The 11,150-nt window shown below is 40.3% G+C and overlaps 1 protein-coding gene across 2 annotated transcripts in view; it reads left to right on the top strand.

Moving 5' to 3' along the window:
- The first annotated feature begins 2,010 nt into the window (after nucleotides 1-2,010).
- Nucleotides 2,011-11,150, top strand: part of LOC119164426 (venom metalloproteinase antarease-like TserMP_B) — a 29,205-nt gene continuing 20,065 nt past the window's right edge. The window contains exons 1-2 of one of the 2 annotated variants that reach the window (XM_037416616.2): nucleotides 2,011-2,078; nucleotides 8,960-9,123. In XM_037416616.2, coding sequence (XP_037272513.2) covers nucleotides 2,033-2,078; nucleotides 8,960-9,123 — 210 coding nt within the window. In that variant the 5' untranslated portion in view covers nucleotides 2,011-2,032. The remainder of the gene's footprint in view (nucleotides 2,079-8,959; nucleotides 9,124-11,150) is intronic. The other variant, XM_037416617.2, reaches the window with a different exon arrangement.

Genomic DNA, 11,150 nt, shown 5'->3' with positions numbered 1-11,150 from the left:
TTTCAAGCTCATTAGTGGCACCTTAAACCAGCAGCTGCTTCACCTCAGGCATTGAGTATCCCACGCATGCACTTGTTGCCGTTGCTGAACACCATCTTAGTAGCATGTTTCCGGTTGTAGCTTAGCTTGGCGAGGTCTTTTAGACAAGATTGGTTGTAAATGGTCATCAAAATTGTGGACATCACGCACAGTGCACGCAGTAGGTATAAGAGGCGCAAGACGCATTCTGTATATTGATACATTTTAGTCGCTCAAATAATTAGTGCTGCCCGCTTCATGTCGTACAAGGCTGGGCCCCGGCTGAGTATGCCTCAGCTCCTCTTGTAACAATCATTACCGAATGCTTGACCAGCGATTGAGTGCACGCTGGTTTGTGATAATCATTTTGTTTTTATGATACGTGGCCAGCATCCAGCATACAGCTAAGCTCTAAAAATGGAAACCTCTTTTGATTAGAAAAAAACGCAAAAAAGGCACAGCACACAAGAAAGTCAACCTAGTGCGCTTTGTGTGTTCCCTTTCTGCATGTAATGTGCCCTTTTCGTGCCGTTTTCTAAGAATTTAAAACCAAAAAGCCCTGCTTTCCGTACCTCCACGCAATGAGTGACATCGTCTCCGCGTTGGGTAAAGAACTGATTTTGTAGGAGCGCCTCATTAACTCCCATGAGGTGGCTAACTGCAAGTATGTAGCATAGAATACAGTTGTTTTCTTGAGTTCACCTCAAGCAAAATATAATTAAGTGTCCCTATTCATCATAAAAGTACGTCGCAGAGTACCCAGTACCCGCCTGTAAGCAAATAGTTGCACCTACGTAGTTACATACTTCGTTTATACCATGCTAATCATGATATTGATCATGAAACAACAGTTCAGCCATTGTAGTGGGTTCCGAGCTTTCCACTGTGAACTGTGCGAAACTCTCATGGTACCTGCCGCGGTGGTCTAGTGGCTAAGGTACTCGGCTGCTGACCCGCAGGTCGCGGGTTCGAATCCCGGCTGCGGCGGCTGCATTTCCGATGGAGGCGGAAATGTTGTAGGCCCGTGTGCTCAGATTTGGGTGCCCGTTAAAGAACCCCAGGTGGTCGAAATTTCCGGAGCCCTCCACTACGGCGTCTCTCATAGTCAAATGGTGGTTTTGGGACGTTAAACCCCACATATCAATCAAACTCTCATGGTGCCACACGCGGTGCTATTTAATGCTTTTGCCATGCTTCTTCGCCAAATATCATCTCTGTAGGTCATTTTCAGAGTTTATGGCATGCATTAGCATGGCTGTGCAACGGCTGCCATAAGTTCCTGATTCAAAATGCAACTGTTACAGAGGAAATGATTCGCAACAATAAGACGAAAAAAAAGGCAAGGTCGAAAGGTATAGGAAAATATTGTACTAATACATACATTAGGAAATGAGCCGTACGAAAATGTTTGGTATTTCAACTTTATACGGTTTTGTGTCTAGTGTGTTCTTTGAATTATTATTTAGCAGATTAAAATAGGTCTGCAACTAAAAAGTGCTCTTTTGCGTATGAAGAAGAAAAACTTGCATACTGTAGTGCAAATAGCGCGCTTCACAACCATATCGCATTTTGTGACATACTTAGCTGCTTCGCTCTCAAGGAGGTCCATGGCGAATATTTCGAGGGTGAGAGTGGTTTTAGTATGATGTGCCACTCAGGAACGGCACCACAGCTAAAATATTAAGAACATCATGCAGTAATAGCATATCGACGAAGTATGTTGCAAGGTATGCATGTTATATGAGACAGAGTCATTGGCTTTCTGATTATCCTTGCATCATTCAAATACCTTTAGAGATGCCGTATTCTTCCATAAAAATAGAATATTATGTTCAGTTTTTAAAAATACGCACTCATCAAAGACCGGATGTCTCCTACTTCCGCATGGTAATGATGGCGAGTGCTAGTCGGGAGTTTCTTCACCTATTACCTGAAGGAAATATCGACGTTCTTGAAAGGGTATACCCACGGAGTATATATAGCGAGAGCTTTACTGCATAGCGTAGCTTACAAAATGTCTTTTCCCGTGTTCATGTGCTTGCTAATGGGAACCGCAACAGGTAAGCAATCACTTGTTACAGAACTTAATTACTGCTTGACTGATATAACGTGCCATACAATTGCTTTGAGCTAGACATTTTAGCTGTCTTGGTTTTTTGAGAACTTTCTGTTTTAAATTGTTTATTTTTCTTGAAGTTGGCCTAAATGTTTATTTTCTCAAAAGCAAGTTATTGCTCTTGAAAAAAATATGAAACATGTACAAAGTCGAGCTATCTTGATGAATTTACTATAAAACTATCGCAATAAAATGACTACTCCTAAATAATTAACAACACAAACAAAACAATAACGAAAACAATAATGTCGAAAATTTGCAGCATTCCGAAAACAAACGCTAACGGAGAAACTACTTTAACCATTCTTACATAAAATAAGCCTTTTTGTCAAGCGTACCATCAACATTCATGCAAAACGATGAAAGAGCCACTTATTTGCGCAAACAAGATAGCTGGTCATCTATGTTCCTTTACCAGTGCAATACTCGGCTAATGGTACGTCTGAAAGCATGGACAGAACCAAAGGTGTGGTTCTGCTACAAGCGCAGATAGCGCCTGAAAGCATGCATGGCCTAGAAAAGTTTTCCACGTGACAGTGCGTGAAATAGTTTTGCTTGTTGCGTAGGCAGTGTGAAAACAAGCGTAATGTTACCCTCTTCACTGTCGGGATTGATTATATCAGTGTTTATAACTGAGACGTAGCCAAACGGGGGGGGGGGGGGAATGCCGGGGGGTTCTAAGTCTTTCGAAATTTTTCGTTTTTTCTTGCACACACACCCATATATATATATATATATATATATATATATATATATATATATATATATATATATATATATATATATATACATATATATATATAATTAGGGAAAGAAGTGTATACCTACGGGCTCGTTTTTCCGTGTTTTGACTGCTCACGGCTGGGTATTTTCTATCCACTTCTCTTTCTCCTTATTTACACTCCATTGGCTCTAATAACTTCCCTGTACATCCCTTGGCATTACTGTCTGTTCGATCTCATATATATGTATATATATATATATATATATATATATACATACAAACACATGTATGAATCGAACACACATAAATTATGGCTGACCCCCCCTGCGAAAAAAACATCTGGCTACGCCTCTGCTGAATAAAGTTCAGGCCGGCTTACCACCTCTGCAATGGAACTGCTTGCCTTAAACCTTCCGACTAATAGAATAAAATGAAAAACACATAGAAACGAGAATAAAGCTGCGAACGTTTTTTATACTTTTATTAGCCATTAAATATTACCTGTGCGTCACCTTTTGCACGCTATGTGACAAATAGTCTATCTTTTGCATGACTCTTTGAAAGGGCTAGATTTTTTTGAAAAAAAAAGTCTTCATGTCGAGATGGAGAGATTTGCGCTGCGTCAGTTTTCATGGCTATTTTTGTGGGGCAATGAATGTTGAATGTGAGAACGAATACCAAAAGGAAGAAACTCTAACTGCGGCAGTCATCTCGCGCTGCAGAGTCCTCAAAAGGGCGCAATTTTGTTTTCTTTATGGTACAATTATCAGAATGTCAGTGCATATTATGCCTAAAGTAGGTGACGATAGCATCCCCACCGATAGCCTAAAGTAATAGCCTAGGACCGATAGCTCAAAGTGGCCAGTGGACGGTCCAATACAATGTGCAACAAAAAAAGTGTACAGGTCAGCTGTGAGGTAACAAACAAAAGCACTCATACAAATACAGATTACACTGTAGTACATTTTTTCCTGAAGACATGCATACTCATTAGCTTGCAGCTAGCTTTCTATACGTAGGCACTTATTAAAAGAATACAATAAAAATCGAATCAAACACACACATGATTACTTGTCTTTAGTCCAGATAAAAAATGATTTACACGCCATGCTGAAATTAGGTGCCGTTTCAATATCTAGGTGGATCGTGTGCCATATTTTTGTTCCATTAAACTGTATTAGTCTTTCTCCGTAAATATTAGGACATATGGGTAGATTGAAATTACCATTCGAAGCAAGTCACGTGTTGCGTTTAGGAATTGAAAAAAGATCAGCAGGCAAAGGTGAATTTCTATTATTATAATACTTACTGAAACGGGAATTGATGGATTTGTTGGGTTTAACGTTCCAAAACCACCATATGATTATGAGAGACGCCGTAGTGGAGGGCTCCGGAAATTTCGACCACCTGGGGTTTTTTAACGTGCACCCAAATCTGAGCACACGGGCCTACGACATTTCCGCCTCCATCGAAATTGCAGCCGCCGCAGTCGGGATTTGAAGCCGCGACCTGCGGGCCAGCAGCTGAGTACCTTAGCCGCTAGACCACCGTGGCGGGGCGTGAAACGGAAACTTTGTAGTCGCGCAACATCGGAACCGAGAGAATGCGTTGTGATTGGAAAATAGTACATACTGATTCACCTTGGCTTACGACTTTCAGTGTACGCTTTTGAAGTCGTTCAAGAGTTTTTAGATAACGGTGTACGTCACACCCCACGATTCCAGACAGCAATCTATGTGACAATGACACAATGAAAAGCCTAGTGTGCGAAGTATAGCTCGTGCAAAGTATTGGCGATCTTTTATTACAGAATAGCAGCCATAGGCTACCTTTGTGCACACACTCTGTACTTGCTCATGCCAGTGTAAATGCTCATCAAAAATGACGCCTAAATATTTAAAACAAGGAACTTGTTGAATAGGAGCGTTGTTTATTGTTAGGTTAAGAGATTCAGCGTCAATATGTTTCCTACGAGAGTGAAACACCTTCTAAGCGTGCCAGGCCCATCAAGCCTTTTTAATTTTTAGGGGCGAAGTTCCTTGGTTGAGCATGTCCTTTGTCCGTCAGCGTGACATGCGTGGCACATACCCGCTCTAGAGTGGGTATGTGCCACAGGGGATACGAGATGCGTGATGGTGGTACTTGGAGTGTTCACTAGATGGACGCACAGACGGATGCACGGATGGACGGCCAGACAAACTAGCAGATGGACGGACGGATGGATGCAGGCGTGGACGGACGGTTGGATGGGCGTCCGCATGGACGGATGTATAGACGGACGCACGGACGGACGCACGAATTGTCGCTAGACGGACGGAAGCAAGAATGATCGGACGGACAGGCTGAAGTCTGCTTCACCCGACTCATCATCTTTCACTCCGTGAATGTGCGGTGATTTAAAAAACTATCTCTTGGCCTCGCGTTTATAGACATTTTCAACGTGACTTTACTTGTGCTAATGTGTTTGTCATTTTGCCCTACATTTTTTTTTACATTCCTCTCCTCTCTCCTTTTTTTCTTGCCTCATGACGTTCTTTCCTCTATATGTCCCCTTCCCGAAGAAGCACGCAGGCGTTTTGCCACTATAGGTGGCCGTTGTGAGCCTGCTCTCCCTATTTCCTCTGTTTCTTCGTGTTTTATATGTGCAGAAGTTGAACAAGAAAGTAAAAATTATTTCGCGCTACCATTTACGTTAAAGTAGGCAAACAATCCTGCAAAGAAGTATTTAATTGCTTATTTCGGCATTGATTTACTTTTCAGCATCTTGTAACACGGGAAAACTTGAACACATGTTCTCGAATTAATTGCGCTTTTTATAGCTTTTGTATTACTTTATACAAACCAGGCACTTGCACAGTATCAGAAACGGTTATTACATACCTCTTGATGAAATCACAGCTGACATGTTGGCCACAAGGTTATTACTGCTGATTCGTGAACGCCTCTACTCAATCTGTGATAAAAAACAATATCATAAACTAGCCTGAATACTTTGTTTAAATTCAACGCTAAAGTTGATCGTGAAACGCAAATGTAGGAAAGAAACAATCAACGCGCTAATAACGAATCGGAACGTTGTGCAATGCTGCTCGAAGAAATAGTGGCAGGTATCTCTTTGCGCATCAGGCTTATAATAATTTAACAAATTGCTGGTGTAAAAAATTGGGTCATTGCTAGTAATCGAGGCTATCTTAGCCGCGTTTTGTAGTTTAGGCGAGAAATCTGCCTTGAATACGCAGCATGTGCACAAGTACAAGCCGTCTGATGATCCCCGTCAAGATCCCCGTCAACCATGAAAAAAATGGAAAACACTTCAAGAGCCCAAGCCTTTCACTTAGAATGTGCGTTATTGGCCTAACCACAGAACCTTATGTCTAAATTGAATGCACAAGAACTCGTTTTAGTGCACACGAGTGACGCAGCAATAACTTCGCACGTTTTCTGACTTGGCACGCTTTGCAGACATTCCTGCGAGAATTGTCATAGCCCGAATGTCCCTATTTTTCTGCCAAATGGCAATTCCGAAAGAGGAGGTTACTTTTAATAAAACTTCAATGTACATTAAAGCAGCCTTCACAAAAATCTGTTATTATTACGTAGTGCGCCATCTGGGAGATTTCATCTTGCTATATATGACATATTGCACAGCTCACTCCGGCCTCCATCAACCTTTCATCGAAGAAAAACCTGGTCGAGAAGTTTCTCCAAAATTAACTTGTGTTTTTCTTCTGGGCGTACAATTATTCACAAGCAACCATACAACAATCATCATTAACTGCATTTTATCGCTTCATGCTTTAAATAAAATTTTACTTCATTTTCTGGGCACAACTTTAGAAAATCACATCGATATTCTGCCAGGGAATTTTGCTTCAGGTTAAAAAGACAATGCACAATTATTCTGAAGCATTAAAAGGTGGCTACCTCTAGCATTCTATGAAGAGTGCGAAATTTCTTGATAGTGCAAAGTAACTGTTATGCCTCGCCATTAAAATAATAATAATAATAATAATAATAATAATAATAATAATAATAATAATAATAATAATAATAATAATAATAATAATAATAATAATAATAATAATAATAATAATAATAATAATAATAATAATAATAATAATAATAATAATAATTAGTAACAATATTAATTATTATTGTATTATTGCCAATTAATAGTAATTGCGACAATATTTGTTCTTAGTAATACATATTATTATTATTATTATTATTATTACTTCCAATAAATCATTTTGGTTCTAGTGATCCAGAACCACAACATCTTATGAGAAACGTGTTAGAGGTTTGATCCAGAAAGTTTTGCTACCTGGAGTTTATTAACACGTAAATTACTGTAGGTGCATCAAGGTCTTTGGACGGAAGTCTTGTATGTGATAATAAAGTAACCAATTACTTTGCAATTAACAAGCTTATCAGTCAACTACACATCGTCATTGCGAGAAAGAGGGAAATAACTTAATCTGGGAGCCCACCAAGCAACCTCCTGGTATCTTCTAATGCCTATTATGTATCAAACACGTGATTACCATCGTATATTCAGACAAGCGGCGCACTGTTTTAAAGTCATTACTTGAAAATGCATATCACAGACCGTTGAGCAGGAAGGGAATAACAGCAGATAGAGGTGGGTGGCAACACTGTCCCGCCCTGCTCTTGAGGATCACCTGAGGCTAGTCAGGAAGGATGACAGGATGGCGTGAGGCAGTGGTGCATTGAAATAAAGGCCTGACAACGCGGTGTTGCTCTGTTTCAGTGGCAACGAAGTCTTTTTCCGCAAATAAAGTCTTGTTTCTATTTTAGGCACCTTTGAACTTCAACAAGTAAAACAGTGGATTGGTAAAACTTAAAAAGGGGTCGTCCTTCTAGCAGTTATTGCAGGAAACGCTAAAAAACGTGGGAAGCAGTATTTAAATCAAACATGGTAAAGCTCTTCGAAGCTGTCTTTTATCATCTCCAACATTAATAATATTAATGTTATTTGAATTTATAATTGTTCACTAGCTTTGCTGCGAAAAACAATTTTTTTATCACTTTTGAGTGCCTAAAGTTTGTGCGCAATGAAAATACCAATGAATTTACGTAGGCAAGGACGTACAATTTAAAGCAGTATTTTTGAAGTCTCGTGCTCATGCTGCTGAGCAAGATGGAGACACCGACAGCTCGAAGCGGGTAGCAACTGCTCCACACCGTCATTCCAGTGCTTGCAAGCCTTCAAAAGTCTGCTGGTTGAGAACACAAGCTGCCCCAAGATGGCTTGACCATTGACAAGATTTTGGGCACATGGACCACGCATATAAGTTGCGTAATGCAAAGATTGCGCTAATCTGATTAGCCACGGGAGTGAATCACCGCCTGTGATGTTAAGCCAAGCACTTTCGTGAATTCAACGTCAGCAGATGATCTTTTCTTTCCTTTGTTCTTTCTAACTTTTAATCCGCTTACACACTTCGCTGTTGCAACGTAACCTACCGAGCTCAGCCATGGTTAAAGTACCTGCCTTTCTTTCATCCCTATTTTCTCACGTGAAAATATATCTATTTTTGTTAAGTGCTAATAAAACGCCTCTCTTGTTCGAAATACTTGTTCGTAAAACCAGGATTTTAGCGTTCTCAGAGTTTACAATGGTAGAAGAAAACGGGAAAACGTCGTCCATCACTTCTTTCATGGACGATGGCCCCACCAGGTTCATTATTTATTCAAGAAAAAATTCATGAAAAAATATTTGTTCTTTATTTATATGAAGCTCAATCTATAGTGAAGTCATAATTTTCTGCTTATCATTATCTACATAAAAGATCGTGTGGCCAAAGAATAGCAGAACAAAAAAATACGAAACACAACATTCTGTTTTACACCGTGTGTTTCCTAGTTACTAGGGGGGTTGCGTTGCCAGAATGAGCTTCAGCATGCATGGCAGCAGAGATTCAGCATAAATGACAAACACTTGCCAAGTGTTCCAAGCACAAAACGAATAAAGTATTTTGACCATATAGCATAGGTAGTACCTAGCGAATAATCCTCGCACTATTTTATTGAAAACTAGGCATGACAAAAAACTGGACCTTGTTCTAATTATATACCAGGCACGAGAACTGTCTATCCGATGATCATCGAAGAACGCACAGACGATAGATCTCTCCTTCTGCTCATTCACCATGGACTGACTCTTTCACTTACCAAGGCTAAAGTTGCGACGGAACTACTTCATCTGAAAAGCAGTATCAACGGCACTGAAACGGAGCAAATCGTAAGCGGACGTCACTTCTCGGATTTACGTTGGCATAAGAATTCTAGCTGTATTAAGGTTTGTTGGTATCACTTTCCTAACCCTAAATTAGGGACTGCATATTGCCGTCATGCACCAGTGAATAGGTAAGAACTCGTCATGTTGGCTATACGTCAATGCATCTGGGTTATTATTGTGTGCACCTAATTTCAGCCAGTATATTCGTACTATAAATGCATATTGTATGAATCTTTGTCAATGTAGAAGCCTGAGATACATGCCGCTAACCAGTGCTGAATTCGGAATAACTGATTTTGTACAGGATAATAGCATAGCAAAGCATTACGCACCTTAAGTTGAATCTAGCAACAGCGACTTTATTGACAAATCCACGTATACTGAACCTCAGAACTTCCGCAAACGTAGAAGCTGAAGCTCCCGGTTTATGATCAGCCTAACTGTCAGTCCCTTCTTGAAGAAGCAGCCGCTCTTTTCTGCCATTTGTACAAAAGTTTTTGTTAAAGAAAATGTGCCCGTTCTATTTACGAGTTTCTTTTACAGCGAAAGCTGTCATGAGATCACAAGTTGGCTCACGCGCAGCTGTCCACCGGAGAAGTCCGTAACCACATCGCACCAAATTAGAAAAAAAAAACTAGCACTAATGACACAGTGGGGCTTCAAATCTGGTTTGTTGGTTTCCAGTCTAATATTCTACCACCAAGCCTCAGCGATGCGTGGGACTCGTTGGCAAACTTGCCTTAGGCAGTTTTGATGTCGGGAAAGAAATCGCGTTAATACGACAAAGAAAGCGTTTTAAAACAGCGATAAAACAACTGGTCGTCGCAAAATGCGAAATGCGTAACGAGTGAGTCGTCCAATGCTCCAACTTACTACAAAAGCTTGTTCTTGTTCAGCTATTAGCTGTGGCGCATACCCACTTCAGGCAAAGATCGTCATCGTTGCCCGCCGCTGCATGCATGAACAATTTGCACAAAATTGCTTTGCAAGTGTTTAGCGAATACCACGCTTCTCAGAGAAATGACGCAAAATAGCACAGCGAATGCTGGCCTGCTACTACCCTGAAATTTTATTAATAATGCCCTACTGGATAATAAGCAAGTGTGCTTGCAGTAGTTACGCAATGGGTGTTATAAAAGACTCTAAAAGGCCGCTCTTCTGGCTTTCCCTGTGACTGTGCTGCATCTTCCGCACAGGCCTGGCGCTCTTATTGACTTGATGTAAAGAGATGTTCATGCACAAATGAGATACCGCCTACTACCTAATCTTCAGTGGTATCTAACATAACAGCGCGTAGTGTTCAAGTCTCTATGCGCAGGAAGTTCACTGCACATACAAAGTACAAATAAAACAACACAATATACATTATATACCAGGACATGCGATTTCAAAACATCGTACTTAGCAATCTACTGTATGGGCCTATGCGTTGATCTTAACAAGCAGAAGAGTAACCAATGCATGCAGTCAACAGTCAAACACTTCTCAACATAATACTCTACCATGGCAGAAATATGGTTGCCACGTTAAAAAAACAGTAATATTAGCTAAGATTTCCCCTGCCTACAAAAAAGCTTTCAATGCTTTTACTACGCTTTTTTTGTAAACATCTCGTTGGCCATGGGCCCGAAAAATTTGTCAAAGTGAATTGTCTGCAATCTGAAGCAATTAGGCATAATATAAGTCGGCGATGTGCTGTTTCGTGTTGCGGGTACTCTTCAAGAAGGTGACATATGTCGTCGTCTACAAAACTGCAATAATATTCGCAGCTCAGCGCCCCCAATTTGGTGCAAAAAATTTTTAGAGTAGGCAGTTCCTAATCCTAATCGGTAAATAAGGGTTTCTGTACTTCTGTCTAAAAATAACCGAAATTGAAGTTCAATTATGGATCTATATGATATGAATCAGAGCTTTTGGAGTTTTGGTCAAACATTGTGCTTTAACACATACTGAAAGATGTCGTTTTTAAAATGCGGCGCAACATCATTTTTTGATATTAGCATCCTTCTGATGCGCTTGTCATGCTGCTT

This window comes from Rhipicephalus microplus, chromosome 8 (assembly GCF_043290135.1).
Source record: "Rhipicephalus microplus isolate Deutch F79 chromosome 8, USDA_Rmic, whole genome shotgun sequence".
In the NCBI taxonomy this organism is placed as follows: domain Eukaryota; kingdom Metazoa; phylum Arthropoda; class Arachnida; order Ixodida; family Ixodidae; genus Rhipicephalus; species Rhipicephalus microplus.
Note: the sequence above shows the minus strand (reverse complement) of the source record. Positions and strands in the feature narration are given on the sequence as shown.